This window comes from Trichosurus vulpecula, chromosome 4 (genome assembly GCF_011100635.1).
Source record: "Trichosurus vulpecula isolate mTriVul1 chromosome 4, mTriVul1.pri, whole genome shotgun sequence".
NCBI classification, from domain to species: Eukaryota; Metazoa; Chordata; class Mammalia; order Diprotodontia; family Phalangeridae; genus Trichosurus; species Trichosurus vulpecula.
The window spans coordinates 65728201-65745264 of NC_050576.1; the positions used below are offsets into that span (position 1 = coordinate 65728201).

General features: G+C 38.4%; 1 protein-coding gene across 3 annotated transcripts in view; it reads left to right on the forward strand.

The window, feature by feature from the left end:
* The window catches only part of DNM3 (dynamin 3), a 638732-nt gene that overhangs the window by 93924 nt on the left and 527744 nt on the right, over positions 1-17064 (forward strand). For all 3 annotated transcript variants that reach the window (XM_036753297.1, XM_036753298.1, XM_036753299.1), the window contains exon 2: positions 12837-12910. In XM_036753297.1, coding sequence (XP_036609192.1) covers positions 12837-12910 — 74 coding nt within the window. The remainder of the gene's footprint in view (positions 1-12836; positions 12911-17064) is intronic.

A 17064-nucleotide genomic window follows, 5' to 3' on the forward strand; every position in this document is an offset into this window, starting at 1 on the left:
TGAAGTAATGTGCACACAGTTCCACTTTAACGTTGTATTCAATATTGTATTCATTATATGGAGTCTATGGCCTCCGTGCTTTTGAGGGTGGGTGGGAGAAGGGAGTCTTTTGTAATTTTCATACTAAAATTGTCATAATTATTTTAAAAGACTGGGTGGCAGTATTTCTATAGGGTTTGTGCTAGCATAGTTAGATATAACTATGGAAGAAAAAAAGTAGTATTTAGAGGTATTTTATTGTTTATATTGACACAAACCCAGAGAGTAGAAGTATTACTCAAAATTGGACTATCTTTATTATTATCCATGACTAGGCATTGTAGAGGTACAGGCACCTACAGAATAGTCTAGCCCAGGGGTGGGAAGCCTGTGGCCCTAAGGCCATATATGGCCCTCTAGGTCCTCAAGTGCCATCTTTTGACTAAATCCAAACTTCACAGAATAAATACCCTTAATAAAAGGATTTGTTCTGTAAAACTTGGACTCAGTTAAAAGGCCACACCTGAGGACCTAGAAGGCGGCATGTGGCCTTGAGGTTGCAGGTTCCCCACTCCTGGTCTAGGCTGTTTAAAAGTTTATATGTGTGGGGAGCAGGACTTTTAGAAAAGGTAAATAATAGCATTAGCGTTTCAGTTGTTTTGGGGAAGGCTTTTTTTCCCCAGGGGGGAAGGCAGGGCAATTGGGGTTAAGTGACTTGCCCAAGGTCGCACGGCTAGTAATTGTGTCAAGTGTCTGAGGTTGGATTTGAACTCAGGTCCTTCCAAGTCCAGGGCCAGTGCTCTACTCACTGTACCACCTAGCTGCCCATGCTTTTCTTTTTGTAAGAGCCTAGGCACCTAGTTCTAAAGTAAACCACTATTTTATATTTTCATTAGCATAGATTTACATATTATATTGGAAACCCTAGCTTCAGGGGCTAAAGATACATAAAGAAGGTTTGTAACCTTGAATAATTCACCTACCTGAAAACTGGACATTTTATGTGCTCAATAATTACCAGCCGCATTCCTTCTGACACTCTTTTGAGAGTCTTATTTTATTTCATGTTATTAAGCTTCATTTGATCAGTTTTATTGCTTATGTTTTTGTAGCCTAAGCATAGCACTGGCGCTTTCTCTCTTCCTAGGCTGGTGATGGCTTGCTCATCCTACCTAAATACACTTTAGGGGGTCCTGGTGTTCTTCAATTCTTCCTCTACTGATCATGGAAGCAGACTGTTTTCCATTTACTCTGTCGTTCTATAGTTTGTCATTTGCAAATGATAACCGTTGCCTCAGAATTCCCAGTCAGACTTAACTCTGAGAGGCAAGCATGGTGGGAGACTTTTGGGGTAGAGATCAAAGAGTGAGAATTGAAAGTGATATTTATCATTGGTGCATACTGTAAAAAACCTGGACGAAAGGAAGAAATAGATGAGTTTAGGAAATGGATCACTGGCCTGGCATAGAGGCATTATATAGTAAATGACAAGGAACAGGGAATGTTTGGACATTTGTGGCAGCTTCTTTTCTGCCAAAAACAGAGTAGCTAAAAGTCACTAGAACTACCACAGTGATATTAGGATCATAGATTTGAATCTGGAAGGGACCATAGAGTTCATATAATTTCACAGTTCCTCAGATGAGGAAAGTGAGACCCTGGGAAGTTACTTGGCTTTATCAAAATCACACAGGTAGAAAGTGGCAGATTGGGGATTGAATTCAGGTCCTCTGCCTCCAGATTCGGCTTCCTGTCTATTGCACCATGTTACCTCCCCTCCTTCAGCAGGTAGAAGGTCCAATGGGATGGAAACTGCTCTTCTGGTCCTGATCCAATCAGAAAGAATTGGTTGCTAAAGTAGAAATGATGAGAGCTTTTGGTGAAAGTGACTATCCTACCTTAGAATGTGTGAAAGTTTAAAAGAAAGTGGGACACAGTTTGTAAAGTCCTTAGAGGCATCTAGGTGGCAGAATGGATAGAGGACTGGACCTGTCATCAGGAAGACCCAAGTTCAAATCTGGCCTCAGAAATTTACTAGCTGTGTGACCCTGAGCAAGTCACATCTCTTTATCTACCTCAGGTGTATCTGCAAAATAGAAATAATTACCCCTACTTCCCAGAGTCGTCATGAGGATAAACTGAAATATTTGTAAAGTGTTTCTCAAACTTTAAAGCACTGCTCTGGTCCTGTGATTTTAGCACTGTAGGGGATTCCTGCTTAGGAAACTCCTCTCTACCTGTACAAATCAACCATTGTTTTACATTTGACAGTCTAGAGAGTTATCTGAGAGGTTAAGGGACTTGGCCAGGGTCTCAAAGCCAATATATATTGGAGGCATGACTTGAATCCAGATCTTCCTGACCCTGAAACTAGCATTTTGTGCCCTGTGATAGTATACTAAAATTGTATAATTCATGTGACTCAAAAGGAGAAAATTGGGGAACAGGGACAACACAGCAAATTGGATAGAGAAGATAGTCTGGTGCAGTGGTTAGAGTGCTGGCCATCTCTGACATTTACTAGTGGTATGACCTTGGGTGAGATTCTGGACATAATCTCTCTATCCAGGTGGGGTCCAAGAGCTGTGTGGGCCTTGTTTTCCCCTCAGAATCCTAGGGATACGCTTGATGAGGTGTGATGTTCTCTAAGGTGATTGGCTTGAACCTCACTCTAGTGTGTTCTCCCCAATATCCATCACCAATTACAATTGTTATTTCCTTCATAGTTTTCTTTGACTCAGTGATCAGTGCCCCAATATAATTTAACCAGTTAGCGTCAATTTGCCTTTTAAAGGGATATTTACTGAGAAGATAGAGAAAGAACATAAATACAAACACAGGCTCACCAAACTTGGAGCACATTTTCCTATGTATTACCTTGGTCATGGAGAGAGTGGACTGAAACTTAAAGTGGCTGCTAAAAAGCATTCACTCCAAGTAGTCCACTCCCCAGGGTGGAATAACTGATGGAAAAGTTGCTCCCTTGCTGCAGGACAGCATGTTTCCATGCCCAGCTCAGCTACTGGCCAACTCTGGTAGGGACTCCATTTTCCTGGACCTCTGGTGGCTTTCTTTTCTGATTCTTCAAAGCTCACAAGGTTATAGCCATCTCCAATACTGCACCTAAGAGTAAAAAAAATAACAAACACAAAGAATCAGAGCCCAGAAATGCTATGTCTTAACATAACAGCCTTGTAGGGCCCCAGGTAGGGAGTGAGCCTCTGAAATTGGTATTGGCCTTACCTCTCTCTAGACTCAGAGGCTTTTGGCAATGCTTGCCTCACTGACCACTAGGAAAATTGAGGACACGATTTGGCCATTTAGTGCCTTTCCTATGTAGACATTGTACTGGCTTGAGTTTATACCCTAGGGGTGACTAATACTTTATACACAGATGCAAATGTCAATATAATATTAATTTGCTGAGCAACATTTACTTACCTCTTCCAGGTATCTGTCATTTAATGTCATTGCTTCCCTTGAAATGAATAAAATGTTGTACTAATATGAAGATTTGGAGTTAAAGAGCTTTTATTTTAAAAGAGGGGTAGGAGAAACCTAAATGTGCTTAACCTAGGCCCTCATATAGTGAGGCTGTTCAATGAAGCAAGTAATAAGACCTCATTGCTTATGTGATCTTGGCTACTGTAGGGGCACATTGGGCAATTTCAGATTAGGATAAGATGAAACAAGGGGTTGGCGTTTTTCACCTCTACCACACAAGATAATATTCTGCTCATTAAGAGAGACTACTTCCATAAATGCATGGAAAGATATCATTACATTTTAAAATAAAGATTCAGTTTGAATGCTTTGGTGTTGAATGCATATAAGTGAAGTACATCCTCTAAGAATGTTGAAATGGTAGCTAACACATTAAAAGAGAATAGCCAGTAGGGAAACTATTATGACCATGTTTTCAGTTCACAAGTACCCGCCTGAGTCCCATTTGCATGTAAGGAACATTGGGTATAAGGTTTGGGAATATCTTTAAATGTTAGGATTCTATTGCTGTAGCTCCATGGTGTGTGTGTGTGAAGATGATTAGGTTCAAGTGCCAGATAGGGAGGAATTTGAGAAATCTTGACTCTTTTGCCTTTAGTACAAAGCTTTCCTGACTCCATTGTAGTACAGAAATAAACGAGGAGCTGCTATGATTATTTTGCACTGACGCCTCTCTATAGGTTAAAATGGTTGACATCTGACTTGTTTTGATCTTGTTGAAAATAGGCTGCTCTGCTCTTACACACTCAAATGCAAACTGTAGGTAGCAAGCAAAAATGGGTCTAAACTTTACAAATGTTTTAAGTACCTAAAAGCTTCCTTAAAAAGAGAACACTTTAATGATTTACATAATGAACTATTTTAAAAAAGTATTAAGATCTATATAATTCTTTATCTGTGGGTATTTCATTGGCAAATGAAGACCTAAAAACTGTGCTCATAATTTTCCCTCTCTAGGTTTATAATTTTGGAGTCATTTTCTTTTTCTTCTTCACTTTCCACATAGACTTCAACTCTAGCTCTGCCATTTTTTCCTCTGCTGTTTGTCTTGGATTCACTCCAAGGTCCGTCCTTTCTGGACTTTCTGTGGATCATGAGTGGGGTTTTTACAGGAAGAGATAGGAAAGGAGGGTACTTCATGTGGATGCCATAGTGAAGGCATGAGGGTAGGACAGTGTAGCTGGTTCTAGGAACAATGCACAGGCTAGTGCGTAACTGCAGGGGAAAGTAAGACTACAAAGAGCATAGATTTGGACCTGAGCATAAAAGGTCTTGAAAGTAAAAGCATTTATAGTTAGTTGGGTAGGCAATGGGAAGTCATTGCTGGTTTTGGAGCAAAGGATTATACTCCTGGAAGATCAATTTATCAAAATTGTGTAGCATGGCTTGAAAGGGAGAAACTTTAGATGTTAGAAAATGTTTTCAAGTTGGTTAAGGCCCCTTAAGAATGTAGAATAATCATCTTCAAACTCTTTTGATTGTTCACCTCTATCAGTAAAAATTTTTGAGCACGTACCTCTAATAGATACACATTTATTAATTATGCATACTATTATATTAGTGTATTATGTGCATTAAAATTTATACATGAAATTTATTATATATATTGATATAAAATGGACGTTAAAAATGACATTAAGATGGAATAAAGTTTTTAAAATGTTATTAATGGTACAAAATATCTTTTTGATGTTAGTGAGAGCAATGAGACTGAATATGCTTTTTCTTAAATATGTTTTAAAAACCTCTATGTCTATGGGGAAATAAGACTTACTTTGAAATACTAGTTGTTTGTTAATAATTATTTTTCAGTAATTTCCTTAATATAGCTAGTCAAGTAGATGAATTTCCTTTTAAAATATTTTAGTTGAAAGATTTATAACAACCAAGTAATAGGCAATGACATTCAGTAATCATAAAGCTTTTTTAGAAGAATCATGTTTGTCTGTGTGTAGATATTCATCATTGTTGTGGTTCAGTCATTTTCCAGTCCAACTCTTTGAGACACTATTTGGGTTTTTCTTGTCAAAGATACTGGAGTGGTTTGCCATTTCCTTCTCTACCTCATTTTACAGATGAGAAACTGAGGCAGAGCTAAGTGACTTGCCCAGGGTCACACAGCTAATAAATGCCTGAGGCCAGATTTGAACTCATGAAGATGAGTCTTCCTGACTCCAGGCCTGGCACTCTGTCTACACACCCCAGGTATTCACTATAGATAGTACCAAAAAACCCCCAAAGAAACCCCAAACCAAATACCAAAAGTGAATTGTCTCTGGTTTCATTTTAGCAGAAAGTTTTCATTACAAACCCATTCTTCTCTATGTGGTTCTGATCAATGGATGGCACCATGACTTAATTTCCTCTTCATTTTTAATAAATTTTAGTTGTGATTATTTTTTATGAATGTGAGGTACAGCAAGAAGATTGGAAAGACAGGTTGGCATCAGGACATGAAGATTCTAAAATGCAGGTAGAGGAGTTTATATCTGATCCTAGATCAATGGGAATAGGAGTGTGCTAAGTACAGAGTGATTATAGTCAGACCTGTGCTTGACAGAAACCACTTTGGCAGACCAGATTGCAGTGGGGAGAAACTTGTGGCATTGTTACAGCCAGAGGGGTGATCTCGGTGTCAGGGGGTGAGTATATTTGGGCTGGGGAGGCACAGAGATATTCTTAACTACACTTGTTCGGTTCATTCTCTGGGTACCTCAATAGTGTTAGGTTACAATTTCCCTGCGGGGTCAGTGCCTCCAATGGAAAGCTAAGAGGGGTGAAGTGGAGATTAAGAACTTGAGCAATGGAAGGAGGCAGAGTAAGGTAATGTTGGGAATTGATGGATTAAGAGTAGGTTTGGTTGCATTGGAGACAAACCTCATATTAGCTATTGTGGAGGGAATCTGTGATCCATTGTCTTATTGTGTGACCACATACCCCTTGAGGTCATGTCTGATCCCCTTTCCACATGAGAGATATCTTGCTCTTGCTAAGTCTTGTCTTCCCCAATATATTTATACCCATTTCCTTCTACAGATTATTTTATGGTATGATCTCAGGCCTCTTTATTATCCTGGTAACATACCTTTGTAAGCCCTCCAGCTCATCACTGTCCTTCCTAAAATATGGCACCCAGAAATGAACATGATCGAATATAATGGAACTATCACCTTGTCATAAGCTCTATGGTTCCCAGTGTAGCCTGAGATTCCATTGGCTCTTTTGGCTATCAAAGCAGTGTGGTATATTGGAAAGACCTCTGGATTTCAAGACAGAAGACCTACATCTGGTACTTTTTACTTGTGTGATCTTGGGCGAAGGCACTTAACTGCTCTAGGTCTTGATTTCCTTAAATGAGGAATGACCTCAAAAGTCCCTTCCAGGTCTAACTCTATGAACCTATAATCTTTTAGTTTAGTGGTCTATAAACTTTTTTCAATCATGTACCCTGATCAGTTAACAATTTTTATGTATGTGTCCTCAATATAGACATATGCTTAATTATAATAATAGCATATGGGTATGCTACTATTCTAGGCACAAAGAATAGAAATTAAAAAGGGTGAGGTAAAATGAATTAAATATATTTATTTTTCTTATATATTATTTATACATTATATTTTATATTTATAATATATTGTATAATATAATGTTATATATTATATTAATATACATTTATATATTATATTATATATTATTTATTTATTAATGGTGTCAAAATCTTTTGGCTCTAACCAATTTTTTTTGTTATTTTTAATGAGAACAGTGTGATTATGCTTCATTATTTCTTAAGATCTTGGTTTACTACTATGATCGCTGTATGTGATCCAAAGATTCTATTCTCCTTCATTTTATTTTAATACTTGAATTTAATAGCTGTCAAAGCTGAAAAGGTACCTCACTATTGTGTATAAATAAATCCAACCTGAAAAGGTGCATCACATCATGATATTTATCCACCAATTTTTTCTGGTTAATGTCTATCTTTCCTGATGGTAGGGAGTGGGAGGATGGTCTTTGGAGGACAGATGCCGTGTCTAGAGGTTGGCTTTGTCATGTGGGAAAATCAGCTTCAATAGGGCAGATGGCAGCATGTTTGGGTGGGCTCTGATTTCCTTGCAAATGGGTCTCCTAATTTGCTGATATAGTGGTATCTGGTTGGTCATTCTGCTATGCCTGCTCAGGCTCTGCATGAGATCCCTTTTTCTCTTAGGGATAGAGGAAGAAGAGCCCCTGTGGGCAGCAATGTACTCAGGCTCTGGAAGGTTAGCCTTTATCCTGGGCCAGCCTGATTAACAGGTCCTATGGAGGACCACCCTGCTTTTAGATTCCTCGTGCTATACCTCTGTTTTGTCTCAGGTTTTGGAACAAACATACCATGGATCGTTTCTTGAGGTTAAGGCTCTGGAATGGTCCCCACTCCCCATAAAGCAGGGTCTGCCTGTGCCTGTTTGAGCTTGACCCTACTATGGGTAAGCAAAAGCTGTGCAGAGTTGGTCTACAGAACTTAAAAGATGTGTGCTGCTAATGTTGTAGTGGGGAGAAAGGAAGGATGGTTGGGGACAGTTTCTGTGTGGGAAATTAGAGTCTGAGAACATCGAGCTCATAAGTTCTTATAGCACAGTAGTATTCCATCCCAATCATATACCACAACCTATTCAGCCATTCCCCAATTGATGGGCATCTGCGCAGTTTCCAATTCTTTGCCACCAGAAAGAGAGCTGCTATAAATATTTTAGAACATATAGGTTCTTTTCCTTTTTCCCTAATCATCTTGTGAAACAGACCTGGTAGTGGTATTGCTGGGTGAAAGGATATAGGCAGTTTAATAACTCTTTGGGCATTATTCCAGATTGCTCTCCAAAATGGTTGAATCAGTTCGCAGTTCCACCCAAAGTGAATTAGCATCCCAATAGACTTGCATGAAATAATGAAAGAGGGAAATGAGTAGAACCAAGAGAACATTGTATAAGTAACAACAATATTGTTTAAAGAACAGCTTTGAGTGATTATGTCATTTTGACTATTACAAATATCCGAATTAACTATATATGAAGGAAGACATTATCTGCATCCAGAGTAAGAACTGATAAATAGATGTATAAAATGGTTTTATATATTTACATAGATGCATACTTACATATATATGTGTATGTATACATACATGCATACATACATGTTTGTGTCTAATGGTAGCAATCTCAGGAGGAAAGATTGAAAAAAGTTACATGATAACTTCATTATATATTTAAAAGGAATAGCAAGTTGTACACATAAATTTGCAGTTTCATGTATGATCATCTTTTTTTCCTGTTCTACCACGTTATGGGAATGCTTGTTTTATTTCTTAAGTTTAGAATAAAATAAATAAAATTAAAAAATGAAATTATAGCCTGTCTACTAGTCTTCCTGGAGAGGAATGCACATGACTGACTGTCCAGGGCAGCCTGTATTGGGCACAGGGAACAGGAAAGTGAATAACAAAGACAAGTATTGGCTGCAAGTTCTCTAAATTGTTCTACTCCTCTTCTCAGTTCTATTATTTTCTTTGCTCCCTCCAATGGATTGTATTGCATCCTCCATTTGAACACTACTGCATTAGTTTTCTATGTGGTCTTGTTTTAACTGGATTTTTGTGCTGATCATATCAAGCTCTACAATTAGGTAGTAGACTGTGATAGTAAATCAATATATAGCTCTAGCATGTGTGTAATGAGCTGGATTTAGAACTGAAAAGGAGGAACAGAAAGGAGTGGAGTATGCTTCCAAAATTGTATCTTGCTTGTAATGATCCCAGGCTGTGCCCAGGTGCAAAGACCCATCTTTTCAATGCAAATGTTCTTCTGGCAATATCTCATGATTGTGAATCTTGGAGCACTAACTACAGTCATTAAGGAAAGTATAATGCAGAGAAGAGACCCATGGTAAATATAACTGATCTGGAGCAAATGTCAATATATCCATATTTAAGCACATAAAGTCCTTTAAGGGATTTCACTAGAGGCAGCTAGTGGTGTAGTAGATAGGATGCTGTAACTTGAGTTCAAATCCTGCCTCAGACATTTATTAGCTGTGTGGGAAGCCATTTCATCTCTTATAGTCTCAGTTTTCCCATCTGTAAAAAGGTATAGCACCTATTTCACAGGATTGTTAGGATCAAATGAAGTAATATATGTAAAGTGCTTTGCAAGCTTTAAGGTGCTATGTGAATGTTAGCAATTCTTATCGTTATCACTGAGTAAACACATGGATAACAGATGGACAGCTCATTTGCATTTTACTTTGTTGGAAAAATGGTGCTTGCAGTGGAGCCACCATAAGCTTTTGAAAAGGAGAGTAACATGATTTGATCAGTGCATTAAGATTATTTCTTTATTTAATTTTGGTAGAGGGAAGGATTGATTCAAGATCAGTTAGGAGGCAAATTGCCATAATCATGGCAAGTGGTAAGGAGGGCCTGAACTAGGTTGATAGCAGTGGGAATTCAATAAATTCAACAAATATTTATTGTTTACAATGTGCAAAGGGGTACAAAGCTGAAAAACAGCACAATTTCTGCCTTCAAGGAGCTTACCATCTAATGGAGAATAAATAGAATTTGACAAGGGCAAAGGAGCTACTGGAAAAAGCTAGTTATGCCCATAGCTTCTATTTCTTTATCTTTCACCCAGCTCTCAGCTCCTGACCGTCTCACTTCCATCTCCATCACTTTTACTGAAATCACTCTCTAAGGTCACCAATGATAACTTTATTCCTGAACATACTGGCTTTTTATGAGTTATTCTTTGTAGCATTTGATACTGTCCACCATCCTTCACAGTCTGGACACTCTTCTCTCTCTGGATTTTTGTAACCCAGCCCTCTTGTTGGCCTACTCCTACCTGTGTGACCCATACTTTTTTGTTTTCTTGGAAGGACCATCATTCATGTTCTTTTCCCTAGGTGGGGCTGTATATACCCTATGGGTATGTCTTTACTATTCTCTATGCACATTCACTCTATTGTTGCTCAGATCAATTCCTATGGATTTAATTATCATTTATGTTCACATGACTCCCGAATCTACATGTGCAGTCTTCATTTCTTTTCAGATATCCAGTTCCACATCTCCAACTACCAGTTAAACATCTCTACCTGGATGTCCCTTACAAATTTCAAATCTAACATGCACAAAATAGAACTCATTATCTCCCCTCCCCCAAAGGGCACCTCTCTTCTTAACATTCCTACTTCTTTTGAAAGCACTACTATCCTTCCAGTTGACCAGGTTTGCAGTCTTGGCATCATCTTTGTCTTCTCTTATTCCTGTTCTCCATATCCCATCAATTCCCAATTTTTATGAATTTTACTGCCACAAAATCTCCCCATTTATCCTTTTCTTTCTCTTCACTCACTTCAGGACCACCTCAGCTGAGGCAGGCCCTGACCACCTCTCTTCTATTTCAGTGTACTCCTAATTGTGCTCCCTGAGTCAAATCTTTCCCTGATCCAATCCATCCGCTACACAGATGGGAAATTGATTTTCCTAAAATGCCCCCCAAACCCCAAAATAAAACACAACAAGACCTAAGCTTCGGTGGTTCCCCATAGCATCCAGGGTGCAGTAAAAATGTCTCTGTTTGACTTTTAAAGGATGTCATCCTCTTGTTCCAGCTGTTTTTTTCCAGGATGCTTAAACCTCACTAACCCTCACACATGCTACATTCCAGCCAAATTGTTTTACTTTGCGTTCTCTGCACAGAACATCACCATCCCCTTCCCCCAACCCTATGCCTTTTCACATCTTGTTCTCCGCATCTGCAATAGCTTCCTTGTACACCCCTGCTTCCTGGAATGTTTGTTCCTCCCCAGACTCATCAAAGGGCCACCTTCTGAGGCTTTTACTGAGTCTCCAATTTTTAGCATTGCATCTTAATTGTGTATGCGTTATTTCACCACCAAGTAGAATGTAAGGTCCTTGAGAGTAAGGACTGTCTCATTTTTGTCTTTGCATCTACCTGGCACAATTCCTGGCAAGTAGTTCATGGGTAATAAACACTTGATGAATTGAATCTTCTCATTTCACAGAAGACACTGAGTCCTGGAGAGAGGTCTTGCTCTAGATAACACAGATAGTGGCCAAGCCAGAACTAAACCCACATCTCCTGGCCCTAGATCCTGGGCCCTTTATTCCATCTCTTTGACTATATCCTGCTGTAAGCAGATCCGCTGAGTGTCTTGTGAATATTCTGCTCCCTGTCACTATATTACCCATCGTGTCACTGAGCACATTATAGACTGCTACTTCAGGTAAAATACTCTTTGAATGAAGTCCCTTGATTTTAAATATCCCAACTAAAAACTCAAGTACATAATCTGCTCAATGTGCTGAATATTGTGCCATAGGTACATCTTGAATTTCAATTTATCCTTGCAGAATCTTAAATAATTTATGCTGTACTGCAGACACAATTGTACAATATTTTTACAGTCTAGCTGTCATGTGTATTACATAATGCTATTCAACAAATATTAACCACGATAAAATTCCATTTATCTAGAATTCAGAAAACTGAACAGCTCAAGTTAGATTCCTCTATCCTCTTGGACTCTGGTTTTGTTGCAAAAAAAAAAAAACGTCTCAAAATTAAAAGCAAGAAGCCAGTGTTGTGGGGTTATTTTTTATTTTGTAAAAAGCAACTTCCAGAGCATGACAACACGAATCCAGCCCAATTTCCTGCACTGCCTATAACGATGTTGCTTTACAGTGTTAACATGTTCAGAGTCACGACCTGAGGCATTGTGAAATGCTGACATCTATGCTGTGCATTTTGTTTCCTAAGTCTGTGACCAGTAATACGTTTTGCCGTATGGACAATGAACTGGAATATCCCATTCTCTGATGATATTAGTTAAATAGAAACATCTGCTATCTGGATTTAGTTGTTGTGATTATAGAAGTAAATTACAGTGCAGAGTTCTGATTGCTTTGGACAGAGGGAACCTAGAAACTTTCCTTAGATGGGATCTGTTGTTCTTCTTTTTGACCAGACTGTGATTCATTGGTGTAGAGTTCTTGTTGGGAACAGCTTCCTCTGTCAATGCAGATGGATGCATTTTCTGCAAATTAGAGTCTTAAAATTTCATGGGGTCTTGAGAGGTGAAGGGCCCTGTCTACCCAGGTCTAGAACACAGGTCTTTCTGACTCTTACACTAGTCTTCTCTGCACTATACTACCCTACCTGCCTGCCTTTCAGTTATATGTGGTACAAGGAAGGAAAAAAGATAAGAATTCTGTTGCTAGAGATATTGATATGGAGGTTTTAGGTAATCACAATTTCTGTAATGCCCTAACATATATTCTTTTTCTTTAGGGACTTTCTTCCTCGAGGGTCAGGCATTGTAACAAGACGACCCCTCGTTCTGCAGCTTGTCACTTCGAAAGCAGGTAATGATAAGTACTTTTTCCGTTCTCAACACACTACTTGGAACATTGTGCAGGTTGTTTCCCAGCTCTTAGCAAAAAGGGTCCCTGTGAATAGAGAATTTCTGATGCAAAGTGTTTTGAACAGTTTTCTAGATTCCTCTCCAAAACTGTTCCTTTTTCAGTTCAACTAGAAGACCCAGAAAAAGACCTCCCAAATGTTGAGGTACATGCAGCTAAGTATTAAAGTAAGGGATATACTTAGGAAAAATAGACATCTTGAATTTCCTATCGTAAGAATGCAATTCAATGATATCCAGATACATTTAATTTTGGCAATGGCATAAATTTGATAGTTAAGAATGATATTCTTTGAAAATTGTACCTTAGAAATATGTAGTCTATTCATATGATCAAATATGTACTCAATTCACATATGTTTTATTGCCTTACTGTGTGTTGTCTAACTGACATTATTATGCCATAGTAATTGTCTGTTGGTGATAACATTGGGTTGTCAGGCGTTGATTTTACTTGCAGGCATTTTTCATATCTGTTGTCCTTTCCCCACTTATACTGTACCATACTGATTTAGTTCCTTATTATCCAGGTTCCTAGTTAATCTTTCAGGTCTTTAATCCGTCCCGCCAAAGTCGCCAAATTAACCATCCTTAAGCGTGGCACTGACCGTGCCACGTCCATTCTCAGAAGCCTTCAGTGGCTTCTTTCTGAATGTGGGGGGAAAATTCATACGTCTCAGGCATTTAAAGCCATTGAAAACCCAACGTCAACCTACCTTTCTAGGCATTACTCGTTTCTTCTCTTTGATTATTTTATGTTTTGGCCAATTGATGCGCGAGCTGTCTCCTCGGCTCGCTGTTCCATCTCCTGTCCCTCTCTCTTCACAGACTTTTCCCGCGTCTGGAACGTACCCCCTTCTCCCTTCCTCCTCTTAGACTCCTGAGGTTCCTCGATGACTTTGGGAAGCCTTGACTTGTCTCCCTCCTTAGATTATCTCGGCCTTTGAAGTACCTTATAGCTATGGCCTTTTCTTTCTATGATCTCATATTGCTTCTCTATGTCACCTGTTGGAAGGTAGGACCCGTTCTTCCCTGGGCTTCTCTGCCTCTCTGAATGGCGGTTTCTGGCACACAGTAGGTTGAATAGTTGTTTAATTGAATTGAATACAAATCAAAAAAATTGTTGTGAGTCCTTATCATTCTGAAGAATAAATGTATAGTCTGTACAGTATTGATTAAATAAGAATTCCATAGCAAATCAAGAGTCGTTATACAAGTAAGAATCTGCCTTAGGAAGAAGTGAGTATTCGTATAACGTTATCCTTTACTATTCATGCTTATTTTGCCAGAGGCTATGGTAAATTAGGGTATGATGTGATCCATTCAGTTAAAGAGGTGGAATTTGAAATGTACCAAATGATATATTTAAATGTGTGAATTTGGGAATAGGATACTTGGATAATAACGATAATAATAGCTAGCATTTATATAGTGCTTGAAGAGTGCTTTACGCATTTTATTTATCCTCACCATAACCCTGTCAATTAGGTGCTATTATTATTCCCCATTTTACAGATGAGAAAACTGAGGCAGAGAATGGTAAGTGACTTGTGCAGGGGACAAGACAGCTGGGGACTGTCTGAGGTAGGATTAGAACTCAGGCCTTACTGACTCTAAGTCTCCAGGCTTTATTCGCTTCTTGACTCAACCGATGAAGGGAATGGTAAAGAGGAAGAGGGAGAAGAGCTTGTCTCCGTGAGGCAGTTTTCTGCTTGTTCTCTTGGTTCCAGAAGGCAGAACCCAGAGTGACGGATGACGTCACCACTTAACAGATGTGGGGTTGAGATGAGGAAGAACATCCACAGGTGGAGAGTGTCTGTATCAGTCCCAGGGGTGTGTCTGCAGGACCCCTGGTCAGTTATGGCGGGGAAGGAATGCTTCTTCAAGTTCTCTTCCAAATCTGACCCTCTGGCATTTAAAGGTCACGTTAAATGGATTTGGCTCTTTCTTTATTCCTTGGATCCTGATTTTGTTGTCCAACATAATCTTCCTACTTTTGTGTCACCTGCAAGTTTGATAAGCATATTATCTATGCCTTCATTCAAGTCATTGATAATGTTGTTGAACAGCATAGATTCCTGGAGAATTCTGTTAAAGTCTTCTCTTTAGGTTTTAGTTGTTGTTCAGTCATTTTCAGTTGTGTCTGACTCCTTGTGACCCCATTTGGGGTTTTCTTGGCAGACACTGGAGGGATTTGCCATTTCCTTCTCTAGTTCATCTTACAGATGAGGAAACTGAGGTATACAGGGTTAAATGACTTACCTAGGGTCACACAGCCAGGAAATGTCTGAGGACAGATCTGAATTCAGGAAGATGAAACTTCCTGACTCCAGACCTGGCACTCTATCTACTGTGCCATCTACTTACCCCCTCTCTCTAAGTTTTAATGTGATAATAATTACTTTATGGGTTTGTAATGTACTATTCATTCAATTATTTCTGAATTCAGTGCATTGTCCTCTAGCCCAAATCTCTTGATATTATCTAAAAGACATCATGAGAGCCTTTATTTGCTGAAATCAGGGTATATTGTGTCAGTATCATTCCTCTGATTTACTTGTATAGTAATCCTGGCATAAAAGTTTATCATACAGTATTCTTGAAGCCACTGTTTCTTGGTGATATGTACTTATCTTGTTATTGTGGCATCTCTTGATCTCCCTAGTCATTTCATGTGGGAGAGAAATTGGCCTTGCCTACCTGGAGCAGAGGGAAGAATTATGGACAATGGACAGATGCTACAGGGATGGAAAGACTAGCTCAGGATAAAGAGAAAATTCCTAACAATTAGCATTGTTCAAAATGGAATGAGTCCATTTAGTGACTACTTACTAGGGAATATTGTAGGACCTCTAAGTCCTTTCTAAATTTGTAGTTCTACAATCCTATGAATTAGAATCCAATAAAATACATTAAAAATAAAACTATGCAGAATGCATTTTAATCTTTGATCCTTCTTTAAGTACTTTGGGATCTAATGGTGCCTTAGGGTCATCATTTTGAATATCAACTATTTTAGGTAACTAAAAATACATACTGACTTTGTATTAATGATATGACAATATATTGATATTGAATTTAAAAATCAATCCTCAGTATTTATCCCAAGCAGGTAAATAACAAAAAAAAGAACCTTCCATTTTTATCTCAAAATCTTCAAAGCATCACTTTTGTAGTAGCACAGAACGTAAATAGAAATAGTTGCCCATTGATTAGGAAATTCTTAAACAAATTGTGACAAATGATTATAAAGGGCTATTACTATGCCGTGAAAAACTATATGAAAAATTCAAGAAGCAAGGGAAGACTGGTATGAGAAAGGAACCTGAGGTTCAAATCATCAAGAAAGATATAGTCAGACTTTAGAATGACAATATTAAACAACATGTTTGCCTATAAATAGGCAACAAGATAAAAAAAATGAAGCTCACATTTTAAGGAGGAACAGTAAGAATGACATAAGGTTATTCCTTGTTTTTAAAAAAAATCAAAGGAAAAATTGTAACATATTGTCCCAGAAAGTAATGAACATTGGTGCCGCCTTCCAAAAATGTATATCATACAAAACTGCAAGATACAAAACAAAAGAATCAGAGAAAATAATTGGATATTTAACCAAAAGGAAAAATTCAAGTCATTCCTTCCTCAGAACCCACGGTTGAGCAGCACATTCATTATGAAAAGTGTTTAAACAGAAGAAAATTAAGAACTTTCAAATAATAGTGAAAGAATAAGAAATGAAATGTGTGTTTTTATGTGATTAGGGCTAAACAAAGCCAGGAACATAGGCTGGGAAAGGATTTTTGTTTGATTTTCTTAAAAAACAAACAAATGCCTTGTACTTCTGAGAAACATTGAGAACAAAGTATTAAGGGGATGGAGAATCTGACAGTCAAGAAATATAAAAGGGAAAATCAAGAAGAATGTAGGAAGAAGTAAATGAACATTTCAGGGGGAAAATATCATTCTTACATGAGTAAGTCAGAAATGTAGATAGTACAATAATACAGGAAGATCTTGAACAGAAAGAAGAGAGGGAGTGACAAGTATGACCCAGGAAAAGACTGGCAAAGAACTCAGAAGGAGAGGTGGGCAAGA